General features: G+C 41.5%; 1 protein-coding gene across 2 annotated transcripts in view; it reads left to right on the forward strand.

Moving 5' to 3' along the window:
• The first annotated feature begins 34 nt into the window (after positions 1-34).
• PDCD11 (programmed cell death 11) overlaps positions 35-17,552 on the forward strand; it is a 75,697-nt gene continuing 58,179 nt past the window's right edge. Inside the window, exons 1-9 of one of the 2 annotated variants that reach the window (XM_088448722.1) lie at positions 35-137; positions 9,688-9,801; positions 10,357-10,488; positions 11,324-11,491; positions 12,558-12,719; positions 13,328-13,451; positions 14,935-15,116; positions 15,206-15,313; positions 15,995-16,201. In XM_088448722.1, coding sequence (XP_088304848.1) covers positions 9,709-9,801; positions 10,357-10,488; positions 11,324-11,491; positions 12,558-12,719; positions 13,328-13,451; positions 14,935-15,116; positions 15,206-15,313; positions 15,995-16,201 — 1,176 coding nt within the window. In that variant the 5' untranslated portion in view covers positions 35-137; positions 9,688-9,708. The other variant, XM_088448721.1, reaches the window with a different exon arrangement.

Below are 17,552 nucleotides of genomic sequence, written 5' to 3' on the forward strand. Positions count from 1 at the left end.
CTCACACCATTGGCTGCCGCACCGCCCGGTCTCTGACACTGGGAAGGTGACTTCAGGCCCGACGACGCTGCTTCATACCGGGAGCTGGAAGTTCCTGTCACGTGGTGGACTTTAGGCCTTCTGCTTCCGGGTGACCTGTAAGTTGCTTATTACCCACACGTGGGTATTTTCGCTGCATGTTTCCGGGGCAGTTTCGCTGTAACACGGGGAAGTAAGGGGGCGCATTACCTGGTGTCTCTCACAGCAGGTAGGTTAATATATATATATATATATATATATATATATATATATATTTTGTTATGAGGTGTGTGTGATCCTGTACAGTCTGATGCCCAGGTCACCCTCAGTGTAGTGGTAGGGTACTATAATACTGCCTGCCCCATACATGTTTTATGTGACTGTTTTTTGCTGACACTTGTAGTTCAACACCTGCTGGAGAGCTATAGGATTCCTACAGTACCTCTGAGAGGAGCTGGCAGTTGCCCCTTACAGGACAGGGAAGATTACCGTATATATATGATCCCACTCCTTCATATGTAATGTGTTTATATAAACTGACCACGCATTATGTAGTATAAAGACCTATGCAGCTACAGTGTGGATGCTCTACCAGTATACATTTCCATCTGTACCATTTAAGCTGGGTACATATGTTGTCAACTATTTCCCTTGAACTCCTGGACAACTGATATAGGGGCCCATTTATCAAAGTTAATTTGAGGTAAATTCCCAGAAAACACCTGTTTTCGTGTGTTTACCTCAAATATTAAGTATCCCCCGGATGTATGAAAGAGGTACCGCAGCAGGTATCTCCGATACCTGCTGCGATCCCTCCATTGCCGCCCGCAGCCGCCTCCCCCATAGGTTTCTATGGGGGATGCGATGCTGCTAAATGTATCAATATCGGGAATGTGAAGCATTCCCGATATTGGCCCCAGCAGCTAACGCCATCTGAAGATAGCGTTAGCCGCTGTAGTCTATGGGGACTTACCGCATTTCAGCCGGCAATGGGCGCCGCTCATGTGCAGTCCGCGAGACTGCGCATGTGCAGAAGCCCCAAGTGCACTCTGGCCACATCGCAGGGATGGGCTCCTTTCGGAGTCCGTCTCCCTGCATGTGCTGGTACATACATTCAGCCGGTATGATCGCATTTTGCAAAGCGATCATGGGCGGTACTGGATGCCCTGATTGCATTGCAAAATGCGATCATTAATAAATGGGTTCCCATAGTGCATTACACACTGTGCAATCTTGCCAACGACCAAGCGATATATCACGCATTGTTAATGATTTCAAAATTGTTGGTACCTGTAGTTCACCTGCAAAAGAAATAAAAAAAAAAAAAAAAATATATATATATATATATATATATATATATATATATAAAAAAAAAAATACACTCACACATACTCTCTTACAATCCCTGGACACGTCCTCTTCGGTCCATGTAGGCATCCACCGTCTTCTTAAAATAAAAAAAAACCCACGGACATAGAGGACGTTACTTCCTGAATGACTGGTCAGCCACAGCATTTTATAAGAAAGCATTAATTGGCTGAGAAATGTGCATCTCTCAGCCAATGAATTGTTCCCACCATTGACTTCAATGGTGAGAACCGCTAGGTAACCTAGCGGTTCTCACGATTGGACGATATGAACGATTTATCGCTCAAGATATCGCGTGGTGTGTAGAGGCCTGTAGACTTCATACCCAATGGCATCACAATACATGACTGTAACCTGTTGTGTTTTTTTTTTTTTTTTGTAACGCTAGTTAAAACATGTACCCTGGTATAAGAGTGTAACCCATTGTTTCCAATCACCCCTTACTCACTGGGCTTTGCCTTTACTGTCAAGAGCATTGCATTTCTTCCTGGTGCTACCTGCTCTGTTCCCTTGTGTACTGTACAAGTGAGTGCATAGTGATTGGTGGACTGCCCTCTATTGACCATCCTAAGTGCAAACACTGTAAAATTCCCCACCTTTCTCAGCAGTGCTGCTTCTACTGGAAACTCCACTTTGTGATCCTAATTGATTTAATGCAGCAATAATTGATTTATTTTTCTTTCCAAATTTTTAATCTCTTGTGATTAACATGTTTCCAATTAGGAGATTCCGTAACAGTATGTATTTGTTTGCCGTGGAGTTTAATTTAAGAGTCTAAATGTAATTACCAGTTCATGGTTATGCAATAACCAAGGCACGTTCGGTCCTATTTAACATTTCAATATTTCCCTGGTTTATTTTTTTTTTTACGCATTGTTTTTATTGAAAACCATGACAAAATACAAATGTGAAATCTCACACAGAAAAATTCCAATTAGAAGTATAGCAAAATAATCCACAATTGGTATATCAATTTTGCTAAAAATAATACAAAACATGGGTCACATTTTACAATAAAACCTTTATCATAAACAATTATATCAGAATGGAAAGAAAATAAAAAAAAGGAAGAAAATTAAGACAAGTTGAAAGAAAACCAGAAAAGCCTCAGGCCAGGTAGCAAAACAAATACATCAGACCATCTAATTTTAGTGAACTACGGGATATTTACCAGAGATTGTTTGTTATCTTCCTTAATCACGACTGAGCGTCTTATAGTGGTCCGACTCCTTATAATGCAACCTTGGGTGCCAAGTCACAGTGAAATTTTGGCCCTTCTCTGTGTGGATATCCCTGGTTTATAGTGGTTGTTTGAGTATAATGCCGGGTGTAGGTGTGGAATATTAAATAAAAAGCTAATATCTTGCAGATAACCAGATTAGCCCGTAAGTGTTATTAAATTGGTTGGCTTGGGGGGGCATGGCCACAGCAGCAATAGTGTAGGACACAGGGACTCTGAGCTCTCCGGCTGATAATCCTGCTTACCTTTCCTGAGACCCCTATATCAACGTTACTACCCTGCTGTCTCTCACATACCTTGCCAGGAACCTGCTGACTTGGTTGGAGCTGTGTGGAGTGAGGAGAGTGGCTCTTGAGGGCCTCCATTGCATTCCCTGGGCCTGCCTGTCTCCAGATCCTGTGATTCCAGAGCTGCACCCAGGCCTCTCCTCTCCTGTTGGCTTCTGTATTACGCAGCCTGTCTGTGCCTGACAAGGGGGCTTTGCTGGGAGCTTTTGGTCTGCTTCTCCTGCCTGGCTTGTGTTTAGAGTCAGGGTCAGGGAGGTTATCTCTGAGTCTGATAATGCCGGAGTTCTGCCAGACATCAATATTTCTCCCTGCTCTGTGTGGAGAACTGTCAGCTCTGCAACTGTGGGACTCAGCAACACTTCTCTTCCTGTGAGTGATTTCTAAGTTTGGAGGGATTTCTGCCTGTTGCTGCTGCTGTGTCACTACCTGTGCATTTATATATTATAACTTGTCTCCTACATTATTCTCCTACATTATATTAATACTATGGGGAAAACAGGTCATGCTGCTGCTGCAAAACTGGAACGCTTTGCCCGTTCCTCCACTCCTGTGCCCCCAGTGTGTTGTGATCCCCAGGGTACATCCAAGTCTGTGACCCCACCTCCCCCTGCTGCATCTGGGTCAGATTCATCACCAGAAGTTACGCTGCAACAAGTGCTGGAAGCAGTTACCTCCTGCGAGACTAAATTGGCAGATAAGATTGAGAAAGTTCAATCCGATATATCTTCTCTTCATCCAGGTCTCCAGCAGGTCCGCGAAAGAGTCGGGGAGGCAGAAACACGTCTATCTAATCTGGAAGATTTCCAGACCCCACTACAGGCTCAAGTGGCCTCCCTGACATCCCAAATGACCGCAATGCAGCATAAAATTTCCGATATGGAGGGCAGACCGCCGCAACAACGTGCGGTTCGTTTGTCTCCCGGAAAGAGGGGAGGGGTCTTCACCTGAAACATTCCTTGAGAAGTGGTTGGGGGATACATATGGCAGAGACTCATTTACTAACCAATTTGTTGTGGAGAGAGCGCATCGGATCCCTACCCGTCCCCTGCCGCCTGGCGCTCCACCGCGCACATTTATAGCCAAATTTCTTAATTACCAGGACCGTGATACTGTGCTTCGATTGGCTCGAGTTAAAGGGCCACTGGAACGCAACGGTGTAAAAATTTCTGTTTCCTGATTTCGCAATGGATGTCCAAAAAGACAGAGCTAAATTCCTTCCAATAAAGCGTCGTCTCCGGGATTTAAATCTTCAGTACGCTATGATTTTTCCATCTAAGTTGCGAGTGGTAGCGGATGGAGAGTCAAAATTTTTCTCTACACCACAGGAGGCTGCGGCGTGGCTGGACCGGAGATCTCCTGGGAACAGGCAAATGGCACCGGAATGACTGTACTGATTGCATTTGCTGATTATATTTGTTTATGGCCAGAAATTGCTAGTGTCATTAAGACATTAAATAGGCCTTTTTCTGATATTCCAATATTTATATTTCTATAATAGTATTTATGTTGTGATATATGTCCCGCTCCCCTTACTCGGTATATTTATTTTTTTTTCTGGTAGGGTTTTTCTTTTTCTTTTTGTTGTTTATGTTGATATTTCGGTCAAAATATGGCCGGAGAGTTCCGTTGCATTGGTGGTTATTTTTATCCCAGTGCCTTTTACACCTATAAGGATCGAGTAGTTGTATCCTGTGGGTTTTAGTGCAGTTTAGTTTAGTTTTGGGTTTAAGTATGCCTAAGTTCGGGTGGGTATACAGGGTGGGGGGTGGCTTTGGATGGGTTGTCCAGTTTTTTTCTTACAAATGTTTTTCTTTATTTTTTCTTTACCACACTATTTTCAAGGTAATTTCAGTTATGCTTTATAGTTCAATTATTACAATGGTGAAACTTTTAACATGGAATGTCCGGGGGGTTAATGATCATTTAAAGCGCTCTTTGGTCTTTAAAATGATTAAGCAATATGGCCCTGATATTTCTTGTCTAATGGAGACGCATTTGGTCGGGAGTAAGGTACTAGCTCTAAAAAGACCATGGGTGGGATGGGCTTATTACTCCTCACATACTTCTTCGTCCAGGGGTGTCTCCATTCTTATTAATAAATCTGTCCCTTTTTCTTTTACTGCGGTCCTAACTGACCCTTATGGCAGATGTGTTTCTGGATTGTGTACTGTATTCTAAGCCCATTTTATTGTTAGCAGTGTACATCCCCCCCCCCTCCTTTTTCATATGATGTTTTAAAAAAAGCTGCTGAATTTGTGGCCCGTTCTCCAGATACGCCAGTGCTCTGTTTGGGAGACTCCAATAATATAATGGACCAGTCTATGGATAAGTGGCGTGAGTCTTCAAGTTCTCTTTCTAAAGGTGGTGAGGGCTTTGCTATTTTTGTAACTGATTTGGGATGGGTTGATGCGTGGCGAGTTAAACACCCTGGAGTACAACAATTCTCCTGTTTTTCCTCCACGCATCACTCTTTCTCTAGATTGGATTTGGCCCTGGTGTCCCCATCTGTTGTACCTAATATAACTAACATTGAATATAAAGCCAGAGGAATCTCAGATCACTCCCCACTTCTGGTAGAATTGAATATGTGTAGTCCTAGAGGTCTCCGTTTATGGAAACTACACCCCTCTTGGCTTCTTCAAATGGGTGCAGGTTCAGAGCTGGAAGTTATGTGGGATGGCTATTTTACTGACAATGTGGGATCTGCCTCTGTACCTAATGTTTGGGACGCCTTCAAGGCCTATTTACGTGGGTCTCTGATCAAAAGGGTAGCAGAATTAAAAACATTTTACAGGGAAAAAGAACGTGTTTTGGAGATGGCCTGTAGAAATCTTGAGTTGGATTACTTGGGGGACAGGTTGGAATCTTCACGTTTAAAATGGTTGACTGCACAGACAGAGTGGACTGATCATTGACAGATAGAATGAACCGTAGACTGTTATTCCGTTCTCATTTATATTATATGCAGGCTGACAGAACTGGTAGTTTTCTGGCACCTTGGTTCATGCTGATCGTCCTTCTGCTGTTGTCTCGGAACTGATTGGGCCTGAGGGTTCTATGGTCACATCTACACAAGATATTGCAGAGGTTTTAGTTTATTTTATAAAAACTTATATCAAACACAGTTGACTGAGGACGTGAATGCTTTGTCATTATATGTTGCTTCTGCTAGGCTTCCAAAATTGTCATCCGAGGCTCGGGCATATTTAGATGCCCCGTTGACCCTGGAGGAGGTAGATGCTGCAATTAGTTCCTTTCCCGGTAACAAGGCACCCGGATCTGATGGGATTCCCATAGAGATATATAAAAAACATGCTCGTATCTTTGTTCCAAGACTTTTAGATCTGTTTAATGGGCTCTATGAAGAGAATTTGTTCTCTCCATCTATGTCTGAAGCCATAATTGTTGTGCTCCCTAAACCCGGGAAGGACCCTAGATACCCCGATTCCTATAGGCCAATTTCTCTAATTCCAACAGATGCCAAAATTTTGACTAAGATCCTTTCTATTCGGCTAAACACTGTTATTACTTCGGTTATTCACCCAGACTAATCAGGATTTATGCCAGGCAAGTCGACGTCGGAGAACATTAGAAGGCTGCACACTCACTTGCAGGCCTCCCATGGCGAGAAATCGTCCTCTGTTATTGTGTCATTAGATGCTGCAAAAGCATTTGACTCTGTGGAGTGGCCCTTTCTGTGGGAGGTCATGTTATGTTTTGGGTTTGGGCCGGTGTTCTTGAAATGGGTAAAACTTATGTATGCAAACTCTACTGCTAGGGTGTCAGTGAATGGGTTTATCTCCCCATCCTTCCCCCTGTCTCGGGGCACAAGACAGGGTTGCCCCTTGTCCCCAACCCTGTTTGCATTGGCTATTGAGCCGTTAGCCTGTATTATACGTTCTCACCCTGATATTATAGGTCTACAATTGGGTAATAGAATGGACAAAGTTTCCTTATATGCAGATGATTTATTACTTTTTTTGTCTGACTATGTAACAGCTATGCCTGTGGTTCTTCAAGTCATAGAACAATTTGGATTTTTTTCTGGTCTTAAGATAAACTGGGACAAATCATCTATCCTTCCTCTTAGGGGGTTGTATCCAACTGTTCCCATTATCACTCTCCCTCTCTGTTGGGTAAATAAATTTAAATATTTAGGTATCTGGATAACTAATTCCCCAAAGGACTATATAGTATTGAATGTTGAGCCCCTGTTTGTCTACTTAAAGGGCAAACTTCAGTCCTGGCGTCGGCTCCCTCTTACCGTTACTGGTAGAATTAACTTAATCAAGATGGTGGTGCAGCCAAAATTTGTGTACGTTTTGCAGCATTCTCCTGTTTTTATTACAGATACATTGTTTAGGTGTTTGAATAGTCTTCTTTCTTCATTGGTCTGGGTGAATCGTCGACCATGTATTCAATTGGCAGCTCTGACCCGATCTAGGTCTGGGGGAGGTTTGGCTCTTCCAAATTTCAAATTTTAATATTATGCGGCGCAGATGGCACATATACGGTTATGGCTTCAAGATGACTCCCCTAATGCCCTGCACGTTTTGTTGGTTTCTCAGATTTTCCCTAACTTTACACCATTACAGGCCTTGCTTGCTGGTAGAATTGTACAGAAAGGCCCTGCCCTGTTGATGCAAGCTATTAAGATATGGAAATTGGTATCTAGTATTCTACAGTTTACGGGATTAGATCCAGACACTATCGTATCGTATATTACCTGAACTGGCCTCTTTACAGCTTGAGGTGACATGGGGTTCTAATGGTGTAACTACATTGGGTCATTTATATGACACTTCAATTCTTAAATCTTTTGCGCAACTCCAAGAAGCTCATCATCTCCCTCAATCATATTTCTATAGATATTTACAATTACGGCATGCTCTCTCTGCTCAATTTTCAGATGGCCCTCCTCTAATTCAAATATCCCCATTGAAGTAATTCCTTTTATCTTTAGGTCCCCGGAAGACGCTTTCTTACTTATACTCCTATATATTGTCTTCTTATCATAAGGATAGTTTACCACATCTTAGATCAAAGTGGGAGAGAGATATTGGCCTTATAAGTGATACGGAATGGGATAATGCTCTAGAAGCTCCTCGTATTTCCACGACTTCTATAAGATTTCAACAGATTCAACTGTTTATTCTACACCGAACCTATTTAACTCCTGTTCGTTTGCTAAAATTTGGGGGGAGAGCATCTGACATATGCCCTAAGTGTAAAATTAGTATCGGTACTTTCTGGCACCTGCTATGGGATTGTCCGGTGGTTAGCATTTTTTGGAATAAGGTTCTGAGAGTTTTGTCCAATACAGGTATTGCTCCCACTTTGGCTACGCCATTGACGTGCTGTTTAGGCTCTATGGACGATGAGGTAGTGGACAGATATCTTAAGCAATACATTGTCAATATGTGTACATTAGCTAAGGTATGTGTGGCTCGGTCGTGGATGGCTCCTACAGGACCAGATTATAATGCTTGGCTGTCCTTGGTCCGTACCACTGTTGAACATGAAAAACGTGTTTATTTGTCGCAAAGCTGAGAAGAAGTATGAACGTATCTGGAGCAGTTGGCTTAAATCCTGTTATGCCCGTGCACTGCCTAATGATTGACCGGTATATTATTGTTAGGATAATGAGGTAGATTATTACTTTGTTGGAGGTAATGTGCTGTGTGATAAGTTGAGAGCAGAATTTATTGGGATCTAGTTGATTTTGCCAAATTTTCAGGTGTTATTTCTGACAATATTTGTATAGTGTGGTCATTTTTTTTTTAATATATATATATATATATATTTATTTATCTATTTTATTTTTTTTTCTCTATGTTTATTGTTTTGGTATACAGATTAATATTATATTTTTTATAAGCAATGGACCTGGGATGCAGTTTGTAGATCTAGGTTTTATATTCCAGATACTGTTATTTGATTTTGTGTGTGTGTGTATAATATATATTTTTTTTTTATTATTAAATATATATATATATTTTATTATTTATTTTGTTAATGTATATCTAAAAACCAATAAAAATTTACTCAATTTAAAAAAAAAAAATTGGTTGGCTTCTTCTATTGAATAAAATAGATTCAAAGTTTGTTGATAACCTTTCAGCTGGCTTATGTATCAGGCTCTCACGAACGCCTCCCTACCCTACTTAATGCACTAAAATATAGCATGCAGACACTATACTTGTTGCTCTACTGCATACAGCTGGCCACACATCTAAAGATCATCTGTCCAACCCGCCAACTAGTTGGTTGGTTGGAATGAAAATCTGGTAAGGTATGAAAGCAAATGACAATCAGCAATTTTCTCCCAAACGCTGGAAAATGGACCAAAACTGATGCTTGAACAAATAGTTTAGATCAAACATTTAACAAACTTGTCTGACGACCATTTTCATCTGTTTTCTGGCATTTAGGAGCAAATTGCTGGTCATCTGTTACTCCCATACGTTACCAGATTTTCATTCCAACCATTCAACAAGTTGGCTGGTTGGATGTAAGTTGGTCTAGTGTGTGGCCACCTTAACACCTTACATATGTTAGTTAATTGTAGGTCTTTTACAAGGCAGCAGATAAATTGAATACAAATGTTTTAATTTAATTTTAGGATCTTTTAAGGAATATGAATAGTAGTAAATTACAGATGGAGATCTGACACCCCTTGTTGAAAAATTCATATGCAGGGGGTTTCATTTACAGCATGGTACCAGCTTAATGATAGACATACTTGATTTAATGGTTGTCATTCTCTCTACACAGAAATCCACAACAACAGAAGACATGGAAGAGAGTTTCCCTCGAGGGGGTACCCAGAAAAAGTCTGATGACACTGCCGCTAAGAAGAGACCCCGGCAGGATGACAATCTCTTTTCTGTACGTGATATGTAAATATTCCCAAACTGATTAATGCAACTTTATTTTTAAATATCTGCAATATTTTTTATAGTCACAAATTGTTTTGCTTTTCCTTCCATGTTTGGATTACTGGCATACATTTCCTAATTCACATTATATATAACATAATCCAGGCCTGGAAATACGGGGGCTCTCCAGGTGTTGTGAAACTATAAGTACCAGCAGCAGATCACTCTCAGGGTATGCTGGGATTTTTAGTTTCACAGCACCTGGAGAGCCACCACTTGTTATTCAATAACATAGTCCAAAAGTATTGTTCTGTAAAATATAGCAACAAATAAATTTCATTAGTCTCACTTGTACTCTTACGGAAAGGAAAGGGAAAGCATTGTCTCTTTGTTGGGGCACGTATAGAAAAGATTTTATAACACAATGTAACTTGACTGATCAAAGCTTCTTATTTTGGTTTCTAAGGGTTACAACATATTTGTCTGATTTGTATTGTTATACAGTATAGATTTGTATTGTTATACAGTATAAATATCTTTTCTAACCCATTTTGCTTTTTGTTAGATGCACCATGAAGAAGAGGAGGAGGAAATTAAGAAGAAAAAGAAGAGAGAATTTCATGACAAGCCAGCGACTTTCATACCTGACAAGAGCTCAGCTACAAAAGAGAAACCTTTGAATTTACTAAAGTATAAGGTTAGTGGGCTCTTGTCACAAGTGATCAGCTGATGTATGAACTTCATGCCATATAGTGGGACATTGGACACTACTGTCATTTTGCATTAGTTTGATGGGACCATTACATCACTACTCTGTGCTGTTAGTAACATTTGGGCTAATATTGTCACGTCCACTCTGACTTAAAGCTTTCTCCTGTATGAGAATGCTGGAGTTTGCTGCACCGGTGGGCTCATTGCTGGGGTTAATATTCCAATGATTTGGTTGGCTGTTGATTTTTCTCGCTCCACCCTCTTTATTTTTGGTATATCTGTGCTACAGCTTTGAAGAATAATTGCAATAGGTGCAAGCATTCACCATGTACCCACTGGAACTCGTAACTCTCTCCTAAAAAATCTCCCTTCCATTCAGCATGTTCTTCCCTGTTGAAACGTTACATCTGTGTTCTGTAACCTTTTCAATGGAGAACATGCATCAACCAAATGCAACACTTTGTACTCTGCTTTATAACTTATATGCGGCATGCTGGCAGTCACATTCCCGGTACCGGAATCCTGACAGTAGTTGGAATTCCGACTCCAGAATCCTGACCGCCGGATCCCGAGAGTATTAGGCTTGGAGTTAGGGTTAGGCTGCAGGCGGGGGTTAGGGTTAGGCTGCGGGAAAGGTGGGTTAGGGTAGGAGTACTTTCCTGTAGATGTCGGGATTCTGACTGTCGAGATGCCACTGTCTGTATTTTGACCGCAGGATCCCGTACCCAACCCCTTTTATATACTATACATCATACTCGTGTATACTAACAGACAAACCTTCATTTTAAAAAAAAAAAAAAAAAAAAAAATTGTTCTTTCAGGATCTCAGTGTTGGAATGCTGTTTCTGGGCTGTGTGAAGGAGGTTACAGACTTTGAATTAGTTGTAAGCCTGCCGTATGGACTCACAGGCTATGTCCAAGCAACAAATATCTGTGAGGCTTACACAAACCTGCTTAATGAGCAGGTGGAAAAAGATAATCCTCTGGAGGTAAGAGATGGTATCTTCATTGTTGGTTTATTTGTTGTGGAAACTTTACTGTTGTATTTCTATTCTAATGCAGTATTAAAGGGCGTCTTCAAATAGTTGTTATTGTGGGTAGTGTATTGTTTCATATTTGTATAGCATTGCGTTTGTGTTCCCGTTATTTTTTTCCCATTTACAGTTGCTCGTATTGATTTAATGGTGTGAATAAGTGTTGAGTATGCCTAATCATCAAGTCTATAGCACAAAATTGTGACTGGCATATGATGGCTGTGATGGGTACACTGTCAGTTGTCAGTACTACTTGTTCCCCTCTGAGGAGCAGACTGCAGATCTGCACTGCTTACAAGTTGTATGAACGAACATTAGGAGACGATAAGGTGCTTTTCATCCTTGGTGCTGGAAGATGTTCTGACAATGCACTCCCATACTGTTAGCTTTTGTCTCATTACTAAAGCTGCATACACACATAACGATTTTAGTAACCAACGATTTTCGTTCAGATTTTCCCTTGAAAAAGTGAACAAAAATCATTTAGAAAAATCGTTGGTTACTAAATTAATGAACGATTTGGTCAACTATTTTCATGAATGATGAACTATTTTTTAATCATACACACAGTGAATGGACAGCGTTCATCGTTCATTCTGTACAACATGAACGATTTTCTGAATGAAAATCATTATGTTGGACAGTCAGAATGGACGATAAACTACAAACGGGAGTGCGCTTGGACGATTATCATTCATCCCAAAAAAAAGTAAGTTTTTTTTAAACTATTTAACGATAACGACGTCATTACAGTTAAATCGTTGAAAAAATCGTTACGTGTGTATCCACCTCAAGACGCTATTGACCATGGGGATTTCAGGAAGAACACACAAGCCTCAGGAAGCCGGACACTTGCCTTTTAAGCTCATATATACGAGTACAAGACACTACTTTACATTTGACTAAAAAAAAAAAAGAAACCTAGGGGGAGACGACCTTTTTAAGATTAATTTTTGTGTGCAAAGTATGTTATCAATGCATGTTCTGGATTTACATTTATTTTTGTGTGTCTACATTGCAGGCTCTGTCACCTCTGACTAGTCTATATTCTCCCGGGATGCTGGTGCGATGCACAATTAGCCACTTGGAAACTACATCGGGTGGCTTCAATAGCATCAAATTGTCCTTGAACCCAAAACTTGTCAATGCGGCCCTTGCGCCTTCGTCTTTGCACACCGGCATGGTATGTCCCTCGATGGGGAATGTTTTTTATTGGTGTGTGTGTTTTCAAAACATCGATGGTATTTAGTTATAGCAATTTTTGCTGCTGTAAGTATAAATTGGTTAATCTGGTTGGTTGGTTGCTGCAAAGTTTATTTTATACAGCAATTATAGATTAAAGGATGTAGTGCAAAGGAATTTACCTACCAGTGGAATTACAATATTCTGTCCCTTACAGTCAGAGGTCCAATTATCAACAAGCTTTATCATACGCAATGAGTTTAAAACTCGTTCCATATGATAAATGGTGCTCCAGCCAATCGGCTCCCAACTGTCATTTTTCAAGCACATGACCGTTAGGAGCTGATTGGCTGGAGCACCATTATAATACGCAATGAGTTTTAAAACTTGTTGATAAATAGCCCCCTAAATGCATTACTATTTGCTGACTAATATGCTGTATGAAGCTGAAGATACAGTTTAAGTGCTAAATATTGCAATAATCTTCCAGAAATGATCATCCTGCGAAGGATGAAATTCCTGGCTTTAGTTTTGCACTAATGTTCCATAGAGTACCCCCCGTTGCCTTGTCTGTATGTGAAATGTCATAACTGATCGTTTTCTCTCCAGCTTGTGTCTGGCTGTCTGTCCAGTGTGGAAGACCACGGCTATCTCATTGATTTAGGAGTTGGGGGGACTAAAGCTTTCCTGCCTCTTCAAAAGGCTGAAGTGTATTTAAATCAAACAGGCAAAGGTTAGTGCACAATAATAAGCCAAAGTACAGCCATCGGCTAATATTTTATTATTTTTTTCATACAACACCTGTCTCCTCTATGCCTTGGAGGCAGTCATTTTGTGGGCTGTGTCAATATTTTATTGGAATGCAGACTGTAAATTCACTAGGAACTAAAGTGCATGTATACAAATAAACTTAAGTGAAGGTTCGCGCTACAGGGGTGTATATAGTACCTTTAGCTGCTAAACACAGTGAAGGTATCCCAACCTATCCAGAACAAATATTACAGAAGATGGGGTATAGTGTAAGCGCTCTAAGGTCCTATTGGGTCACTCCAGGTTATGGTTAAAGTAATGGTAGGTATTGTATGTCATGAAGATGACTGTCTGTCTGATATTATTATAGTATTATTATTGTATCTGTGTAGTCCTGGTGTGAACCACCTAACAAATCTGTGGGGGTGGGTGTTCTTACAAGAAAGTCTCAAAGATCAATCACTGGTTTGCAAAAAATCTAGGCTGATTACTTTCATCTGTGTCTCAATTATGAAGCAATAATGAATTGTGCTGAGCAGTCACTGGTAAACTGTATCACAATGTAAATAGTCTTCCCTTCTCCACCTGGTATCTGCGTCGGTATATCACCACTCCACCTCAAAGCTCACACAAAGCAAAACCGAGTATCCGATACTAGTGAACACTATTATGCAGAAAAGAGGGTGAGATGTGCAGACTTACCCGGGTCTCGCTCCTGTCCTGCTGGTTCACCAGATGTGCTCAATCTGTATGGTTATTGTGTGTGGACATGGGGGGCAAAGGGACACTAAGGTCTGGCTAGACCTATGCAAACACACTATACGTAGAGAAGGGTTAAAATTCTCATTTATTCATCTGTCCACATGCCTGTCTATGGCTCACTGTGGTACAGATGTAGTATCAAGATGGGTATTGAAGTATATCACATTCTTAAAACAGACATCAAAGTCCGGGTAAGTTAAAGTGGGGGTAAATCAAAGGTAATGTTCCAGTGTCTTCCAACGCGTTTCATCCCATGTTGGGACTTTTTCAAGGGTAGGTGACGTTGTGACCAAAGTTCTGGGGTTTAAATACCTTAAACTACATGTCCATTTGGTCCGGGTCACCGTAACTTCCGGGCTCGCGGTCTGTGTGCGCACTTTGTCAGTCACTAGAGTATGCTCAGTCTTCCTGTTGTGCTAGTGTAGCGCGCATGCTCCTTGTGCTGTGCGTGGACATCCTCGTGTGGGATAGCCTGTCTGTTGTATTGAAGTCGGGTGGTTGTCTCCACAATGGAGACAATAACCATGAAGAAATATCCCCTGCAGCATAAAGAAACAACCCCCCGACCATAGAGCTCTTACACTATACCTCATCTTCAGTAAAGTGCGTGTAGCCTGCAATCTGGCTCCCTTATCTGTGTCTGGCAGCCGGGTGCACTCCAGCTCAGTATTGGTCATTCTCTTTGTCACGCTTCGTGTACCCAGGTGCCTCACTGCGCATAGGACAGTATTTAAACTGTGTGATTGAAGAGGTGAAGATTGATGGACGAATTGTGCGGCTGTCTATCACCCAGTCTGATGTGGCGGCGGCTTTGGCGACAGTGGAACAGCAATGGACTCTGAATAATCTGCTGCCTGGCCTGGTGGTTAAAGCTCAGATTGAAAAGGTACAATTAATGAAGACCTCATGTTGTGTAACAGATGCAGGTTAATTGTTAGTCTTAATGGAATTTCCTGTTTTTCCTTCTGGTTACAGGTCCTCACAGACCACATTACCTTGTCCTTCCTGTCTTCCTACACGGGTGTTGTGGATTTCTTGCATTTTGAGATGAATAAAAGTAACTTGTACAAGAAAGATCAGGAAGTATGTATCAAGAGGCCTTTAGTATGATCTGGCCTGGAGTTGTGCGCTGACCAATACAGAATAGCTTGTTATAGGCTCTCAAAGTGTAAAACAGCAATAATATAATGCAATCAGGATCATGTATACCCAGAATGGCTACGTGTTGCCTGAAACCAACCACCCTACCTTGCTTAGAGATGAACATGCAGGACCTGATTTGAGGAAAAATACTATAATCTTTTTTGTATCTCAATGCTTTGGTCAGCTACCTGGCGTTTAAACCTTTAGCACTTATGGGCTGGTGCACAGTAGGTAGTAAGCCAGTTTGCGTAAAATTGCGCTGCGCTTGTTCCAAAAGAGTATGCGCACATATGTGGCTATGCAGACCGCACATATCAACCCTTATGAACAGAGAGACGTAACGTGGGAAGAATGGGGCATTCTCACATTAGCAAAGTTCAGTAAAGGTGTGGGCACGCAAATGTGGCCCATGCAGACCAGCAAGTAAGCACATATATGCATGTTAGGAGATGTATCTTTTTAACCTGTTATAGGGCTCTCAGCTGTGTCTTCAGTTGACTGCAAAACGGAAAGTCCTGTAGAAAACTTGAAATTGTAATACTGACAATGTGGGCGTTCTCAGTTACAGAATGTTGCTGGACAGTATTTATAACAGATACCTCTGGATTTTGTCTCTTCCAGGTGAAAGCTTGTATCCTGTGGATTGATCGGTCTTCTAAGACCATCAGACTGACTCTGCGCAAACCTTTCCTGCAGCCAGGGAACCCTGTGAAGCAACTATCCAGTGACTGGATCGGCACAGTGCATGACCACTGCACGGTGAAGAAGTTGCAAAGGACTGTGGGAGCTGTGTTTCAGCTGAATAAAGACACAATGGGTTTTGCATTTGTAAGTTATGATAAATCCTTTTAACATGTGCGTGCAACATTAAATTGTTTTGTACACTGTTGTCTACAGGATTTGTAAAAGAAAGCCGTATCCTTTTGTTTCCCCCTTTTGCGCATCATATTTCATAAAGCAGTAAGTACTTCTCTGCTGAATTTATTTTTTCGCTCATCCATTGGGGAACCCTGGAGTTAAGCTGGGGTATAGTCGGTGGTGAATGGAACATGGCACTTTAAATCTGGATAGATTTGAAACGGGCTGCCCCCCATATACCTCACTTGACCCAACGATGGAGCCGGTTACTCATTTTTTAGGCTACTGTGCAGCTTGGTAATTTTATTTTTATTTTTTTTCCTCTGTTCAATGATTCATTAGCCTCCCTCACTCCCTAATGGCTGCCTCAGCTGGCAACTTGTTTGTCTGGCTTCCTGGTGGTGGAGTTATCCAGCAGTGCACCTCTTTCCCTTCCTCATCTGGCAAGCTGCTGCACATGGATAGCTTGCCGGAAGTACCCGCCGGAGACTGACCTCCTGGTGGTGGAGTTACCCAGCAGTGCACCTCTTTCCCTTCCTCATCTGGCAAGCTGCTGCACATGGATAGCTTGCCGGAAGTACCTGCTGGAGACTGACGACTAGTGACGCAGAATACAGTGGCAACTCAGTGGATACTGGTAATTCGCCTCAGCGGGACCCAGCAGCACACCGCACTTCCACCAATCAAACTGCAGCTACAGCCGGAGACCTTGCAATGGAGCACTGGGACAGGCCTGCCGAATCTCGATGGCTTTGGCCTAGAAATTTAAAATAAGACATAATATTCAGTGCGGTTTTATATTTCCCGGTCAAATCTGCTGACAATCAGCGGCTAACAAAAGGTACCACTTTGTAAATCCAGCCCCAATTGTTTTATGAGTTTCCTTCTGAGTGGAATTACCCCAATTTAGAGACTGCTTATTGAAAAGATATTCACTAGCATTGTGCAGTTTGCTTACTGCTGAGTCTGCTGGCACCGTTGTGCCATTGGAGTCTATTGACAGAAGTGCAGTAGTCCATAGCAACCAATCTAGGTTAAGTTATTAAAAAAATGAAAGCCGTTTTCTGATTGGTGGATATGGGACACTGCACATTTGCACTGTCATTAAATAACTGCTGTTACTCTTATTTCATGTAACTTGCTACTTGCAGCAAAGTGAGCTATTTTGTGCATCCTATCAATTTACTAGAGACTAGCGCTATCACTGTGGCCCAGACTGACTAGTATTTATGAGAGCTGATTTCCAGTGAATTAATGGGCTACCTTCTCATTTAATAATCCGCAAATAAAATGAATGCCTTTGCTGTGAGTAGGGGAAAGC

Source organism: Taudactylus pleione, unplaced genomic scaffold, assembly GCF_031769625.1.
Source record: "Taudactylus pleione unplaced genomic scaffold, aTauple2 ptg000464l, whole genome shotgun sequence".
NCBI classification, from domain to species: domain Eukaryota; kingdom Metazoa; phylum Chordata; class Amphibia; order Anura; family Myobatrachidae; genus Taudactylus; species Taudactylus pleione.